Source organism: Crinia signifera, chromosome 2 (genome assembly GCF_055691185.1).
Source record: "Crinia signifera chromosome 2, ASM5569118v1, whole genome shotgun sequence".
NCBI lineage: Eukaryota > Metazoa > Chordata > Amphibia > Anura > Myobatrachidae > Crinia > Crinia signifera.
The window spans coordinates 99,460,863-99,479,126 of record NC_139218.1 but is presented as its reverse complement, the minus strand read 5'-3'; the positions used below and the strand labels follow the sequence as shown (position 1 = coordinate 99,479,126).

The 18,264-nt window shown below is 45.9% G+C and overlaps 1 protein-coding gene across 1 annotated transcript; it reads right to left on the bottom strand.

The window, feature by feature from the left end:
• Positions 1-14,091: 14,091 nt before the first annotated feature.
• Positions 14,092-16,090, bottom strand: MID1IP1 (MID1 interacting protein 1). The gene has a single exon (XM_083172615.1). It carries the CDS (start codon positions 15,608-15,610, stop codon positions 15,152-15,154), a length of 459 nt encoding a protein of 152 aa, XP_083028741.1. The 5' UTR covers positions 15,611-16,090; the 3' UTR covers positions 14,092-15,151.
• Between the last annotated feature and the right edge of the window lie 2,174 nt (positions 16,091-18,264).

Below are 18,264 nucleotides of genomic sequence, written 5' to 3'. Positions count from 1 at the left end.
CAGCACCAAATGTACATTAGGAAATATAGCAGACAGATTTTTTGGTACTTGTGTATTATCACGGTCCCATCGCCCATCGCATCGCATACCACTAAATAAGGTATGCAATGGACCCGATTTCAGCCTTTTCCCGGGCTGAGTATACAATTTTAAAATCGCGTCACATCGTATGCTATTACAATGGTATGCGATGCGATGCGACGCAATTTCCCATTGAGTCCCATGTTAAATGGCACCCCCAGACCCAATTTTTAATTGTATACCCACCCTGATGGGTAATAAATATGTTAAATACCCCCACATTGTTAACGGCCCCCCACTATCAACGCCAACCCGAAGCGTGGCGAGCGGCATCGGTACATGTCCTCCGAACTTTTTCATACCCCCACTATCCACGTCGGCGTGGAGTTGATTTTATAAAGTGTGGCGAGCGCAGCGAGCTACCGAGCCCAAAGCATGGCGAGCGGACGCGCATTACTTCACAGGTATACGCGTCCCCTCGCGGGGCTCGCTGCACTCGCCACGCTTCGGGCTCGCTGTGTTCGCCACACTTTATAAAATCAACTCCACGCCAACGTGGATAGTGGGGGTATGAAAAGGTCGGAGGACGCGTACCGCCGCCCCTCGCGGGCTCGCTGCGCTCACCACGCTTCGGGTTGGCGTTCATAGTGGGGTGGCGTTAACAATGGGGGGGGGGGCATTTCACATACTCGTGACCCATGAGGGTGGGTATACAATTAAAAATCGGGTCTGGGGGGGGGGGCATTTAACATGGTAATAAGGCATCTGGGTGCCTTTACAATTAGAAATCGGGTAAAATCGCGTCGCATCGCATGCGATCATATCGCATGCGATGCGACGCGATTTTTCATTGTACAATGCCCTGCGATGGAAATTGTGCGCGCCGTGATAATACACAAGTACCGATTTTTTTGCTAATGTGCCCATGAGGCCATAAACTGCAGTCGCATTGTGAAAAATGTGACCGCAGACCACAGAGCACTGGGGAGTGGCAATGAGGTGGCTACCAATCGCTTGCTGGGAGATGACTAACCATTTTGTGGGTGTAGTTCTGACATGCGTGTGTTGTTCAGGGGAGGGAGGGGGAGCAGCTGCATGACTTCACACGCAGCCATTGTAAACCAGAAAATGACCAATGTATATTGCACTCTAGCGATCCAGGCACAAACTTTTGCAGTTGCATCATGGGAAAGGGCCCGGCGAGCAAGATGGCCTTGCCCTGTGCTGGGCAGCCCCCCGCAGCCTATTGCAGGGAGTTGTTAGCTCCTGTGTAGAACTTGTGGACACTGATAATTTATTTAAAGTAGCTATTATAATTCACTAGTAGTCTAGCATTGCGCTAGGTCTGGGCTACAGGCAACCTCTATGCAGCTTTGTTATTCAATGAAATAGCATTGGTTCTATAGATATGCCATATGACCAATACTTTCATGTTGACTGTCACCAGGATTGGTACCTTTAGGAGACCAGCATCCAGAAGGAGGAAGAATAGTGCTCTAGTACTGTACACTCAGAGGTGTTTCAAGAGAGGAGAGGACACGCGTGCAGCCTCCGCTGCGGCCCCCTCCTCTCTGACGGTGAAAAGACTCTACTGTGCATGCGCAGGTCTCCAGGAACATATTTTGCATGGGCCTTGTTCCCATAGACCAGGGGTGTCCAAACTTTTTGCGACGAGGGCCAGATTTGGTGAGGTGAAAATGTGGGGGGCCGACCATTCAGCCTGACATTCTTTGAATCATTAATCACATCAGAATGGTCCCCCACTCTGCCTCTATGTCCCCCAGCCTGCCACCATTCACTGTATGTCCCCAAGCCTGCCCCTCCTTCACTGTATGTCCCCCATTCACTGTATGTTCCCCACTCTGCACCCATTCACTCTGTCCCACAGCCTGCCCACTTCTCTTAATGTCCACCAGCGCCTCCATTCATTGTATGTCCCCCAGCCTGACCCTCCTTCACTGTATGTCCCCCAATCTGCCCCCTCCCTTCTCTGTATGTTTCCTAGCCCGTTGTGTGAGCCAGAGGAAGGAGAGGCAAAGCAGGCACTGCAAGGACAGGAGATACTTGGGCTCCCGCTGCTGCCCTCCTCCGCTCTGCATGTTACAGGAGCAAGCTTCCCCCTTGCTGCCCCCTCCCCAAACACTGCTGTCACTGTGATTGTGGAATAGGGTGATATACGATTGCAGCAGCAGGGGTAGGATGCCAAAGACATCTGGCTGTGGCAGCCAGCACCCCCTCACTGCAGCAGACAGCAAGGTAAAGGCGTGCTCGCCGGGGCCCCACCTTTAGTGTCCTGTGCTGTGCTTCCTACAACTAATGCTCTGCCCGCTTCCAACTGGAGGCTGCGGGCCACTTGAAATGACAGCACGGGCCGCAATTGGCCCCTGGGCCTGACTTTGGGCATGCCTGCCATAGACACATCCGGTGCGCATGTGCAAATCACTCAGAAAAAATGGTAGCAGCCATTTTTTGACTGATGTGCATCTCCGGTGTTGAGATGCTGACCACCTCTGACCACCATCTGCTTTCTTTCACCAGTCTCCTCTGCATGCCCAAACCCACCATCACCAGATGCAATCTCGGGCCTCTCGACCCCACTATCCTGTCCTACCTCGAGACTTTCCTCTTCCCACCATGAACAGCCTCCTTCTATAATTCTTCCCTTACCTCTGCTCTCCACTCTGTTGCCCCCTCTCCTTTTCCCCTTTCTGCTGCTCTAAACCCCAAACCTGGCACACCAAACTAACTCTATTCTTATAAAAATGTTCACGCTGCGTTGAACGATTTTGGAGAAAATCTCACTCTCTGATGGACTTCCTCCATTTTAAGTTTATTATTTCTTCCTACAGCTCTGCTCTCTCCCTCACCAAGCAATCCTTTATCCAGTCTTTTCTCAGTCCTCTAGTCACCGATATCTCTTTAAAACGTTCAAAGCTCTCCTTCACCCCCTCCTACTCCCCTCCCATCCTCCTGCACTGACACTAATTTTGCCTCTTTCTTCATCTCCAAATTTGAGGTTATCCAACACGATATCTCCTCCCATCCCCTCTCTGCTGCCCCCATCATCCTTCCCCTTTAACTATATCACTTTGTCCTCCTTCAGCCCAACCACAGATAAGGAAGTCCACTACCTCATCTTATCCTTTCCCCTCTACCTGCCTCTTGAACCCCCTTCCATTCTCCTCCACTTCCTCTCCCTCACTGGCTGCTCCCACCTATCACACTCTACTGGCATCTTTCCCTCACCATTCAAAAATGCTCTGGTCTCACCTATTCTACAACCTCGACCCTTTATCACCACTGGCTACTGCCCCATCTCTCTTCTCTTATTCATCTCTAAACTACTTGAACAGCTAATTTACAGCCGTCTCACCAGCTACCTCTCTGACAACTCTATCCTTGATCCCCTACAATCTGGCTTTCACCCACTTTCACCTCTTACCTCACTAACAGCTTCTTCTCTGTGTCTACCTTCGTGTATCCTTCCTGTTGGTGCCCCTCATGGTTCTGTCCTTGGTCCCCTTCTGTTCTTCATACACAACTCTTCCCTGGGTGCACTCATTAACTCCTTTGGCCTTCAATACCACCTCTATGCTAATGACACATAACTCTACCTCTCCTCTCCTGATCTGTACCCCACTGTTCTCTCTCAGGTTTTCAGATGCCTCTCTGCCATCCCCTAATGGATGCTTAAGTGCTTTCTGAAGCTCAACATGGTCAAAACTGAACTCAATATCTTTCCCCCAGCCAGAGTAACACCCACTACTAATATCTCTATCACTGTTGTTGACAACATCATCTCCCATGTACACCAACTTTGCTGATTGGGTGTCACTCTGGACTCCTCCCTCTTTTTTGCACTCCACATCCAAGCTCTGGCACAATCGTGTTGGTTCAGGATACACAACATTTCCCGCGTCAGGCTATTTCTCTCCCAGAGTGCAACTAAACTTATCATCCACTCAATGATCGGCTAGATTACTGCAACATTCAACTCCGCGGCTAGGCTTATCTTTCTCACCCACTATTCCACTTCTGCCAATTCCCTTCGACAAAATATGCACTGGAACCCATACCCCAATAGAATCCTCACAAAATTGTCACTCACACATACAAGGACATCTCTAATTCCACTGCTCCATACATCTCCATACATCTCCAAACTCATCTCCCTTCATACTCCCTCCCACCATCTACGGTTGTCCGATGACTGTTGCCTCTCCTCTGCCCTGATCACTGCTTCTAATGCTTGAGTTCAAGATTTTGACGGTGCTGCACCCATTCTGTAAAACACACTCCACAGCTCTATTACTCTCCTCAACCGTGCAAAGCTTCAAATGGGCACTGAAAAACCCACCTATTCATTAAGACGTATTCTTCCGCTCCATAACCAAGTCCTGAGGCTGCTCCTCCAACCCCATCCCTTATGCATTGACCATCTTTGCTTTGCTTACATCCTGCTTTCAGGTCACCTCCCGCTTGATTGCACCATGTCATCTGTCTGTCGCCCTTACCACTAGATTGTTAGCTTCTCAGAGCAGGGCCCTCTTCTCTTATCCTCACATTTCACTTACAGCTCTATCCTGCTACTCACATCTAAGCTGTAGGGTGTATCGATTTGTGGTGCTCTTTGTTACCTGTACTTGATTTGCTTATTTATTTACTGTAATGTTAAGTTATGTACTGTTCTATTGTTTACCCTGTGTACGGTGCTGCAAAACAGGTGTGGATCAGTTGGTCCCCAGCACGTTGCTAGGCAGTCATTAGGTCGACACCATTAGGTTGACATGCATTTAGGTGGACCTGTGTCTAGGTCGACATGCAGGAAGGTCGACATGGGTTAGGTCAACAGGGTGATAAGGTCAACAGGGTCATTAGGTCGACTGGGGTAAGGTCAACAGGGTCATAAGGTTGACATGGGTAAGGTCGACAGGGTCATTAGGTTGACATGGGTAAGGTCAACACTGAAAAGGTCGACTTAAAAAAAATACCCTTATGTCGACACAGTCAACATAAACACTAAAACGTACCACTGTGTCCCCTCGAATGGCTCGCTGCACTCGCCATGCTTTGGGCACAGTGCCCCGCTGTGCTCGGCACGCTATTTTATTCTCCCAACACTCCCTAGTTTGATGGTAGGGCTATAAATGCCGCTTGTCGGCACATGTCGGCTCAAAAAAACAGTGAAAAAACCCATGTTAACGTAATGATACTGTCGACCTAATGACCCATGTCGACCTAATGACTGTCAACCTAACCCATGTGGACATAATGACCATGTTGACCTTACTGCATGTCAACCTATCTGCATGTCGACCTAGTGGTGTCGACCTACTTGGTGGTGACCCAATGACCGAACCCCCTGCAAAACACATTTGGTACCTTATAAATAAAATGTAATAATAATAATCTAACCTTTCCAGTTTTTAAGGCAGTATCATAATAAATGTACTGTTTGCAGGCACACAATAATGAGGTCATGCAATAACGGGCCCTTCATGGCCAATTAAAACAGTTTTCATGTGGCCAAATCCTGGGTCGCATCATTCAGAAAGAAGAAAAACCCAGTAAAACCCCAGGTCACTTGCAGGGAGGTACCTTCCAACCGTAACAAAATCCTGGGTTGATGCACGTTCATGTGCAAAACCCAGGATTTTGGAGCTACTTTTACAAACCTGTGCCACCTGTCCTGTCCATTTCACAATCTCTGACAGTCACTAGGTCAACATATATTAGGTTGACATGGTCATTAGGTCGATACAAGCATTAGTTCGACATGAAAAAGGTTGACATGAGTTTTTCATGTTTTTTGGTGTCTGTGTCGACTTGAGTCCATACATACCACTTCGCTCTCCATGCTTCAGGCCCACTATTATATTCGCACTCTATGCCCACTTGGAAAGTAAAGTATGAAAAACCACCTTTAAAATAAAACCATGAAAAACTCATGTGGATATTTTCCATGTTGACCTAATGACCATGTTGACCCAATGCATGTCGACCTAGTGGATGGTAACCTATAGTGGTGCAAAGTGACAAAGTGTAAATAACATGTTATGCGATACATTGTCTGTGGCCAGATGTCCGATATGAATGCAGGAAGGTAGAATGGCACTCCTTTTTGCTGGGTCAAAAGTACCGTGGTGCCATCCAAATAGAAAATGCAGCGGCACTGACGGAATTAGGTAAGTGTATTGATGACATAAACAGAAATCTCTCACAGACTTCATCAAGGGGCATACATACTTTCACTCCATTTCTAAGTGATCTGGGTGGGCCGCAATGTGTGCTGAGCAATTGTGCTTAAGCAGGTCGCTCAGAAAGAGAACCTGGGTTGCCCCATGTATGGGGCTTTAAGGTGCGTACACACTGGCCGATATATCCGCCGACCACTTGTACAGCTGCCCGCAGGTGATTGACAGCTCAGTGGGCAGGCACAGGCACATGCACACACCCACTTGTGATGTCAGTCCCGATAGATTTGGCAGAATGTATGGCGACACTGCCCAATCCGTCTGCAGATATATCTGCTGATCAATTGATCTGCAGATATATGTACAAGTGTGTACCCAGGTTCAGACTCTCCTTCCTAAGCAGTGTGAGAGCACTTATTGATTAGCATTTAACACAACTACATAGCTGAAAAACTTAATTAGTCTCTTGTGAGGCTAATAGATCAAAGACCTGGACTGAGCCTAAATGCATGGAGAACTCTCCCTCTAATCTACCATCCAACCTCAGGACCCTTTCCGGCTCTTCGTAAAAGCCAAAAGCTCTCAGCAGTCATTACTATCCTCCTTGGGTTTGAAACTACTTATCTCAGAAACATTGAGCAAATATACCTGCCGTCTATCACTATTCCAGTGGCAGTGACAGAACCATAAAAACATAGGGGGTTATTCTAGTCCATTCTTTCTGACAAAATCCTTCTTAGATGGACAAAACCATGTGCACTGCGGGTGGGGCAGATGTAACTTGTGCAGAGAGAATTAGAATTAGTAATGTCATCTCTCTCTCTCTCTCTCTATGAACTGTATATGGCTCTGATACTAGCCGGTGCCTCCCCAGCCATTGACCTCATTGCATGTCACTACTGCCTTGTAAGTTAGCTTGGGAGCAGTGACCTGTGAGTGCTCAGCAGCAAAGAAAAGACTTTCTTGCAGGAACCTGGTGACTACTAGAGTGCCCATTACACTCCTTTTCCTGGGTTGCCACCAACATGGCAGGATCCATATCTGGCTTAAGGTGGCCATACATCTACAGATCGATTGTCATATTGGGCTGCTTGGAGCAAAAACCTGGTAATATGTGAATGACAGATTTTGGCAGTTTTCCAGCATTTCAAAGCAAAATGGTCAACTGTCATTTGCTCTCCACCATTACCAGGATTTTGTTCCAACCAGCCCAATCTGACAATCGATGTATGGGGCCCAAGTTCTTAAATTCTGTGATTACTCACCCAAGTACAGGTTGAGTATCCCCTATCCGAAATGCTCGGGACCACAAGCATTCCGGATAGGGGAATTTTTCGGTTTTTGGAATAATTTTTTTTAGGCATACTTACCTGTCCCCTGATGGTGTCCGGTGGTCCCTCGGCGTCCACAGCAGGCCTCCGGCATCTTCTCTGGGTCTCCAGCGGTCCCAGGAATGCATTGCGCGAGTGTGCGCGCGCACCGGTGACGTCACCGGCGCGCGCGCACACTCGCGCAATGCATTCCTGGGACCACTGGAGACCCTGGAGAAGATGCCGGAGGCCTGCTGTGGATGCCCGGGGACTTGGTAAGTATGAAAAGAGGGTTAGGGGGGTTAAAAAAAAAATAAAAAAAATCGAATGATTCCAAAAACCACGGTTTTTGGAATAATTCGGATAAGGGATGTACGGATACAGGATACTCAACCTGTACAGCTGATGATCAGAATTAGATTTCTGAAACATACTGAAGCATGTAATTATGAAAAGGAGTTTGTTACCCTAGGTATCATGAATCGAGTTTTGGGAAAATGAGATACAAAAATGTAAAATTGGAAATATGAACATATGGTGCCTTGCGGGTTATGGTTTTAATAGTTCTTACAACGTATCACTTTTTCCAGGCTGGTAGTAAGAAGTTTCCATAATAGCCAGTCATATAAATCTGTCTGCTAGAGGCATGGTCACATGGAAGTCAGCATGTAACATAAGAGCAGTTTTGTATGATCATTATGAATAAGGTTAAATATATTTATTACATATGAATAAAAAGTCTTTATTCTATAATAGTGTTAACTATGAACATTTTGTAGGAATCAGCCGTTTCTCTCTCCCTGTGCTATATTTTCATTGCTCTGTCTTTGTGCTTGAGGACTTGCAGGTGTTAGCTGACTGCTGTAGATGCATTTCTCACATGTCAGTAACTTGCTGAGTGGGTGACCCAGAGGCAAGCTCCCATTAGCTTAATGCTGCCTGGCGTACAGTATTTGTTGGGTTTATTTTTTCACTCCTAAGGCCCATACATACTGGGTGACTTTCAGCTCAAAAGCCACCCAGTGTGTACGGGGCAGCGATGAGCGGTGATGCGCGCTGCACATCATCGCTGGCCCGGGCACTGCTGGTATTGCTAGCAGATGAGTGACGTGGGTAAAAGGCTCTTTATAGCACCCTGGAAAAATTGCTAGAACGGGCAAGAATAGCTCGGTGTGTATGCAATGAGCGATTCAGCCCAGTGACTTTCCCCATCATCGCTGTCCATACACACTGGGCAAAGTCGCCCAGTGTGTATCTACCTTTATGTGGCCGTATTTCAAGTGATGATGCCCTTTTGTTGCCACTTTCACAAACAATATCTTGTACATTTTACAGTATAGCGAAACTAGATAAAATATGCTATATCCTGTGCAACTGATACATTATTAATTGACATCAAATGTCTTAAGGACCCCATACACTAATCTGAGATATCACATGCAGCCTTGCATGCGATACATCGGCAACTACCTGGCAGTTGGACCACATACGATACATCGTATGTGACCCTTTAGCATACGATGTATCGTATGCGATCCCCAGCAATTGCTGCAGAATCCGACAAATCTTATGTGCATCACTTGGGACCGCGCATCAGATCAGAACTGGAGGTGAGGCACATATGATTTGGGCACATTTCACCCAATTTTTTGCCATCGGAAGGTGAAAAGGGCCCAAAGCGGGTGATTCTAATTGACTCAGTTAGCTGCAAAGCTCGCAGCTTACCGAGTCCTTGTGACGCTGCCCCACCGAATACACCCCCCCCCGGTTTCCCCTCGCAACAATGCCTGGGGATATGTTACGAAGACATATCCCCTCATGTGCCCGCAGCAGGAGAAATCATTCGATGACCGACGACCATCGAATCATTTGTCCTGCCTTCGGAAATACAAGTCATTGGAGACTGACTTATATTTGCAGACGGGGCGGCTGATGTCATGTGACGTCATCCACCTATCCCTGGCAGACTTCATCTCACCCGCAATACCATGAAACGCTGGGCAATCCCATGGGAATGCGGACGCCACTGCCCCCCTCCACTGCGAACAGGGCGGCGACAATGTAAATTGCTGAGGCAGGAGCAAACCCTGACCATCGGGGCAGGGGACGAATTCGGTTCACTAAGAGTGAACCAGAAACAGCCCCAAAGTGTATGGCCAGCTTAACTGCCAAACACTCCGGTTATTCAGATGTGGTTGCAATGAGCATCGCTGCTGCTTACTTGGAAGCAGCAACACTGCTCATATACTGTATTTTAATGCAACAAGAGGTGTTTAGCATAACATAAGTGGACACCTCCTACATGGATCACCGGCTACACCATTGGCCGACTAGATGAACCCTGAGGTAACATCGCTAAGGAAAATGGGGACCGTAGCCTTTTCACCCCCAAAAAAGGGACGGTACTCTTTACCTAGGACGGCGCCCATCGCATGCACTAAAGTAACGGGTGCGACGCGACCGACACGATGCCCGCGATTTCCCATAGGGATCAATGTTAAATTTTTCAATGGACACGATTTTTCAGTTCAATGCCTCAATGCCCGCGATTTTGCCATAGGAAACAATGTTAAATGGGCCACAGAGCCCAAATAGCCACCCTTAGCAGTGAAATGTCCCCCACAATTTTTAATGACACCCCACGATCCACGCGAACCCGAAGCGTGGCGAGCGCAGCGAGCCCGCGAGGGGCGGCGGTACGCGTCCTCCGACCTTTTCATACCCCCACTATCCACGTCGGCGTGGAGCGAGCCACCGAGCCCGAAGCGTGGTGAGCGCAGCGAGCCCGCGAGGGGACGCGGATACCTTCACAGGTAAACGCGGCCCTACGCGGGCTTCACAGGTATCCGCTGCGCTCACCACGCTACGGGCTCGGTGGCTCGCCACACTATTCTATTCTCAACTCCACGCCGACGTGGATAGTGGGGGTATAAAAAGGTCGGAGGACGCGTACCGCCGCCCCTCGCGGGCTCGCTGCGCACGCCACGTTTCGGGTTTGCGTGGATCGTGGGGTGTCACTAAAAATTGTGGGGGACATTTCACTGCTAAGGGTGGCTATTTGGGCTCTGTGGCCCATTTAACATTGTTTCCTATGGCAAAATCGCGGGCATTGAGGCATTGAACTGAAAAATCGTGTACATTGAAAAATTTTACATTGATCCCTATGGGAAATCGCGGGCATCGCGTCGGTCGCGTCGCACCCGTTACTGTAGTGCATGCGATGCCCGCGATTTTTTACACCCGATGACCGCGATGGACATCGTGGGCGCCGTGCTAGGTAAAGAGTACCAAAGGGACATGTCTGTTTTGTAGAAATGCAGCAAGTTCCGACCAATATCTGCCACCAAACGATTGCACACTATCAATCGCTTAACACCTGCAGCCGTGCTGTATCCGATGATGCAGTACTGGTCCAGTGCATGCGCAGAATATCTGATCAGAACCTAGTAGCAAAGCAGCACCTGGTAGTAGGATAATAGTCAGCTCCATCTTTCCCTAACCTTCATTTTTCCAAGGCAAGGCCCTCACTTTGGCTCATGTTTATGCATTTCAGACAAATTAAAACTTCTGCGGCTCTAAGCCAGCCAATAAACGGTAACTAGTAACTATACGAAGAAGTGGAATAGATGAGTCACTTAAAATGTTATAATAATTAACAGTACACTAGAAATTGATGCAATCAGTTTTCCCGTTGATATTATGTAGAATGGATGGACTGGTTCCAATGACTCCATTCCCACTTGCAGTGGAACCTGGGTCATAACCACAGCAGCAACATCTTCTGGATGCTGCATAAATTTACTCCACTGCTTGATCACAAGGAAAAGTCAATGGAGTGTCCTCTGTTAACCTCCTCCCCCCTCCAGCAGTTACAATTGGCGATTACCACTGCATGCAAACAAGATTAGTATTCAAATGTCAGTAGGTAACAAATCTAAAAGGTTTTTTTTTTATCATTTTACATGATATATCACTGTCCAGACTTTGGAAGCCTCAATTTATTTGGATTTTTTTACTGCAGTGAGTCATGCAATGTGGCAATTTTTGCTATAATGAATATTAAATACTCAATGTTTTTCACCATCATAACATCATGTTACAGAACATTTACAACACATCCTGGAATAAATGCAGCAATTGCACTGGGCAACTGGTATATAAATAGGATACATGGCTTATCCTTTAGCAACCTCAACAACACAAGGACTCAGGTTCTAAGTGAGACAGCATAAATCATCAATAGCTACCTTTTACTCTGGTTGCATGGCAACAGCTTTGTCAAACTGTGGCTCATTAAGAGACGGTACACAACAAGTGTCCCCACCAACCAAACACAGTAACTATATTTGTTTGCTAATTGTGATTGTTGTCTACTCACTGTGTGTGTATCTTTTTTTTTTTTATGAATGCATTTAATAAAAGTACACTGGGGCAGATGTATTAAACATGTGTTAAACATGTGTTAACTGAGGGGGAATTTTTTTTAAATGTATGAACAGCGCCCCTAATGTGGGGGGATTGCAGTGGACAGCTCTGCTGTGCGTTTCTCAGCAGGGCTGTCCCCTAAACCCCCCCCCCCCCCCAGTAATTAGCGGCCAGGGCAATGTATTAACAGCCGCCTAGGTGTTAAATTGCCCCAGCCACTTTGCCAGCTCAGGGCTAGCGTTGTCCTATTCCCATTGCGGGGACAACGCTAGCCCTGCTGCTGGCTCTGGGCTGCTCTGGAGATCTCGCAGGAATAGCAAGATCCATCATATGCCCATTACAGCCGACCGGGGGGGAAGTGCGATCGCACATGCGCTGGGATACCGGAGGCGCCGATAAGGAGAGCTGTTAACGCTGGGGATAACGGCTCTCCTTATCAGCGCTGGGGGGGGGGGGTTTAATACATACTGGGGCAGATTTATTAAGCTTGGAGAAGAGATAAACTGGAGATAAAGCGGAGAAAAGGTAAAAGGAGATAAAGCACCAGCCAATCAACTCCCAACTGTCTTTTTCAAACACAGCTGATTGGCTGGTGCTTTATCTCCTTTTACCTTTTCTCCGCTTTATCTCCAGTTTATCTCTTCTCCAAGCTTAATAAATCTGCCCCTCAGCCACTACGGGTCCCCGCTTCTCCACCTTATGCAGGAGAAGCGGGCACCTGCCCCACTGTAACTTTCATAAAATATAAATATTCACTTACTTAGATGTTTTGTGATATTAAGGGGCACAATGTCAAGTTCCGCATGTATTTGGTGTTTTAAACATGATAGAGGGGAGCACGTAACTTGAAGGGAGATAAAGTGGAGAAAGATAAAGTATGAACCAAGCTCCTCACATTTCAAAATAGCAGTTAGAAGCTGATTGGATCGTACTTTATTTCATGTCACTTTCCCAAGGTTTAATCCATCTCTACCTCAGGGCAGGTTGCATCAAGCATTGCATTAATTTGAAATGCATTCGCAAGCATAATGAAATTTATTACCACTGTACACTTGAAGAAAATCACAAAAGACAGCCCTTGTGGTAAGAGTAATCCTTTGCGATGGCAGGACTTCTGGGTTTATGACTGGGAGTCCTCTCTGCACATATGTGGGGGCTGACACACATACTGGGGGGGGCACTAAGAGGATCAGACTGGATCCCTCTCAGGATGAAAATGCAAAACAACCCCATAGTCTTCTATTGGACCCACAGCATTCAAGTCCCAATATCTATCGCAATCCATATGCGGTAAGTGGCTGTATTTTAAAGGTTAGTGTTTCCTGCCCTGTGGCTCTTATTTAGCCATGAAATCCCAGTGCTGGTTCCTATAGAAGAACCACTTGGCCCATCTACTCTGGATCATCTAGTAACGTCTGAAGAGTACCAAAATGTTGCTCATCAGTCGCAAAGATGCGCCATAAAAAATAAATGTACACATATATGTATTTTGGATTCATGACAAAAGCCTGCTGATGTCAAAATGGTTGATTTTATGGATATATTATCAACAAAATGGCTTCTGGTATACTTGCAAGACACCAATTTACTGTTTTTATTGTATAGTTTAAAAATGTAGATCTAGAAAGAATGACCTTTGAAAGCTATGTGTGCCTTCCCATTTACCTGCATATTTCTCCAGTATACTTTAGTTGAACATTCTGTCACGTCTAATCCTCTGTACTAAAGGAGTGTCATATCCTACCTTACTCACCACATAACTCTCTTACAATGAGACAGAACTGCAGGGCAATCAACAATGGCAGTGTATTTTTGACAATATCTGTAATGACCTACACACCATTACAATGGTGATGCATGCAGAAAATGTATTACGCTTGTATTATGAAGTAATATGTTATTATATATAGGAAGCTAAGTTTGTGGTGCATATAAAGCCCTTCCCATATAAATGAAAAATGCAATGCACAGACATAGGTCATTGCTGCAGTAGCACATACAATGGTGGAACTCAAACATCCAGAGCTGGCTCCTATGTCATACATATGTTTTTCAGAAGTATTCAGGAAAAAGACAGTTATATTTTGTAGGATTTTCTCTCTTTTTTTTTTTTTTAAATGTACATTTACAGTAACCACATATTCACGTTAATACACATTGTGTTATTTATTAAAATATAGTATTCAACAAAATAAAAAAGGCTTTATTTGACTTTTTGCTATTTTGCATATGACAAGGAACCATTCCACATCCTACTTAAACATTTTACAGGTGCATCATTTAGTTCCAAAAATGTTTACAAAGGATGTAAATCTGTATGTCATTGGCTTAACAGCCTAAATTGCCAGCTTGTATTTTGCCATGTTGTATATTAATAATACACTGTGCACAATGAGAAATATCTGCCCTGGATCACACACACACACACAAAAAAAGAAACATATCACTACAGTTGTGTTGTCCTGTGTCTCTCATCTTCTGTTCCAGGATAATTAAATACAAGCATTTCTGGGACAGTGCAAAATAAGCGTTATATTATGTAAGGTTTCAGTTACAAAAGTAGTGCAAAATCATGAAAGGCTGATGCAATCTGTACTAGAATTTCTACCACCATGCCCCACCCATCTGCCCATCATACATTATTCAGCCCTTCTAATAACAGAAAGCAAATTAAAACAATTGTCTCTATCTCTCTCTACTGAAGAGCTTACTGATAATCAGCATCATTTGTTATGTTGATTAATCCCATGCGACCCTAATTGACGTACTGCAGAAAAGATGCACTACACAAGGAAATAGATAGGGTCCATGCATCATAAATGCCAAGAGATCCCACAAATATAATGTTACCAAGGCATCGAGAAATGACAGTATCTATTTGTTATTTTATTGAACTGGGCTGCTAACCTCAGGCAGTGAGAGGGTTAACCAGGGCTAAAAGGATTCTTTAGTCACTGCATCTTAACGTATTATGACGCACCTAGAGGTGCATTACAGGAAATCTGATTCATCTCATGGATTTAGCTGTAAACCTTTGATATCCTTAAAATAAATAAAATTGGTTCATCAAAATATGAGCCAGACTTTCTGTATAGTAATCAGACATCCCCCCACCAAGTCAACGTTAAAAAAAAATACAAAATAAACCCTAACCCGTTAAATAATATTAAAAATGGTGATAATTATAATAAGCCTCTGCTGTTAATGTCCCCAGCTTCCAAATCCGATTTCTTCCTTGTATCTGTTAGTGAGGATGTTGGCTTTGCGGGTGAGTTTGCTGAGCACAGTATGCAGCCCAGTGAGGTGATAATGGAACTGTTTCTCCAGGTTCTCCTCTCCATCTGCATCCTCCAGCCTGCTAATGTCCATTGTGGTGAGCTTGTCCTTTTTCCTGTCGTCTCCCTGCAGGATACCCCACTCAATGTCATTCCTGATGGATTTTAGCAGAATGTAGTAGCCGTGCATGTCTTTCCTAGTGAAGTAATTGGCAGCTCCGTTGCTATTGTGGACCTCTTCCTTCACCTCTATATCTAGAGGCACGTCCCTCAGCAAGCTGGGCACCATTACCGTTTGGTCCATGTTATTTACCGCCCCGATGAATCTGTTCATGGCGTTGAACAATGAGTGCCTCTGGTTGTATGTGTCAGATATTTGCATCATCTTTGCAGTGTATAGTGGCGGCGACCGTGGTGATAAATCCTGAGCAGGTGAAAAGCACAATACCAGAAAGGCTCTGCTCCTAGGTATGACAATCCGCTCTCCTGGAGATGGTGAAGCCCAGTGAGCTGCTCAGATCGCCAGCTGTCACTGATCCCTGGGACAAGAGATTACAGAACTGCTACCGCACGCTGCTCCAACAAAGAGCTGTCACCAACAGGGACTTCTTTCTTGCAGAAATCAGTGGTTGCATTAAGTCTCCTTACTCTGTCATGTAAATGAATGGAGATGTGAGTCAGTGTGATAATATAGCCACTCCTTTCCACATGAACCAGGCAACCGGCTCTCTTTGAATCTCGAGCACAGTATATATATAGTCAGAGAGAAAGGTGTAGCTGGAAGTGCCACCCCTTGCAGTATAGCAGGATAAAGCCGGTTCACAGATCTAAATGACCGAGAGTAACACAGGATTTGGCTTCAGCTGCTTTACATAGGAAGCTCCGCCCCTTTCTCATCTCCTCATATGCCGGCAAGTCCCAGCTGCCCAGTAAGAAGATCAGGCTGTTGCCTGGTAAAACCCCTGCTCCTTGCATCATTCTGGCTCATGTCTCCTTATGTAGTACAGCGATGTAACAGCATAAGCGCTCGTGTGTGTTCCCTCTATAAGGTCTGTTCAGTATAATGGTATATATTCTGGTCCCATGCAAAAGCTGGTGGGAGGGCAGCACAAATACATACTACAGAAGACAAAAAGCTAATCATTTGGAAGTTATAATGAGCTGTACTTGGATTAATGTTTTTCACTAACAAGGAAGTGAAGGGGGATGTGGTCGTATGGTTGACAGTAAAAAGGTTGACAGTCAGGTCGACCACTATTGGTCGACAGGCCAAAGGTCGATGCACCAAAAATGTAGACGTGCATTAGGTCGATATAGACAAAAGGACGACATGAGTTTTTCACAATTTTTTCAAAAAAGGACTTGTTCATACTTTACTATGCCAGCGGACATGGAGGTGGAAAATAACAGGGTGTCAACGGCAGCTAGGCACCGTGCCTGAAACATGGCGAGAGCATGTGGTACACATAGACAAAAGAAAAACAACTTATGTTGACCTTTTCCATGTCGACCTTTTGCTTGTGTCGACCTAATGCATGTCGACAATTTGGAGTGTTGACCAAAAGTGGTCAACTTAATGACTGTAGACAAGTCGATCCATACCCAGTGAAGGAAGGTGCTATGGAAAAGGAAAAAAAAATTCCACAGCAATGGTGCGTACACATAGGGGTGATTATATCAAATATCGCTGGAAATATGGTTGTTGAGCGACCATATTGCCAGCGATGGGAGTGTGCACCACCGATAAATCGCTGAGTGCGCACTCCCATTTTCAGCCCCTGAATGGTCGCTGGTCGGAGGAGCATGCTCCTCCGACCAGCAACTTCCCCTGCCTCTTCTCCCGGCAGTGTGACATTTTCATCTGCGACCATCTTTGGTCGCAGATGAAAATGGGACACTGAGCAATATGATTGCTGAGCAATATATTGCCAGCGACATATTGCCCCATGTACACAGCTTAAGACATCTATATAAAAGCAAATGTGGAAGTGGCACTCTCTGGAAAAAGTCGGTGCCCTCCAAGGTTGCACAGCTGAATGTACATATCCATATATATGTGACAGGAGATGGTGACGCTCCAAACAAAAACACAGGGCACAAGGCTGGTAGCAAATGTTTTAATGTATTGTTACATCTTCGACAAGTGCAGTAATGGCGAATATATATGCTATTAATTCACTGTCTGAAAAGAACCCTAAGCCTTTAGAACTTCCCTTTTGCACAACTCCTGGGCTGAATGCTGAGTATTAAGCTGGGTACACGCTGTCAGATATATCTGTAGATCAATTCATCTGCAGATCTATCTGTGTACGGAGCGGGCAGCATGTTCTCCATATCCCGGTGTCACAACTGGGTAGGTGCATTTACATGCGCCTGCCCAGTTGAGCGTTCAATCACCGCTGACGGGTGTAGGTGTACACACAGCCCAATGTGCCTATAGATCTTTTAATATATTGGGCATAGCATTGCACTGCCGACGTAATGTCAGCAAACAATGACGTTCACAGACATATTGCTGGTACACAGTGGCCGATGCTCCAGGGGACAGTCTATATATCTTCCAGTTTGTACCCAGCTTTAGAGGCATATGCAATATTAGATATTTTTAAGATAGTTTTACATAGTCACCAAAGGGACAATCAACTGCCCTTCTGAAGAAATGAGTTGCCTAAGAAATATTAATTCTATTATTTTGCTTTATTATTGTTTTCCTTTAATTGTGTTCTCTGCTGTAGGTTTATATGGTGAATTAAAGCCCTTTACACACTTGCCGATGCCCCCCCCCCCCCACCTCCAATATTGGCGGCAGCAGGGACCCAGTGGGGGGAAGCAGGCACCGTCAAGTGCATACACACTTGGCTATGCCAGCTCCTAGGTGAGTGACAGCAGGGGGGGGCGATGGGAGGAGTGACCGCCATACTGCCGCTGCAGCATGGCAGTCACTAACAAGGACCTTACCAGACATGCGGGATGAGAGAGGGGGTAATTATAAAAGTGCAGGAGTACACATTGTTAATGACAGGGAGTGTACACACTAGG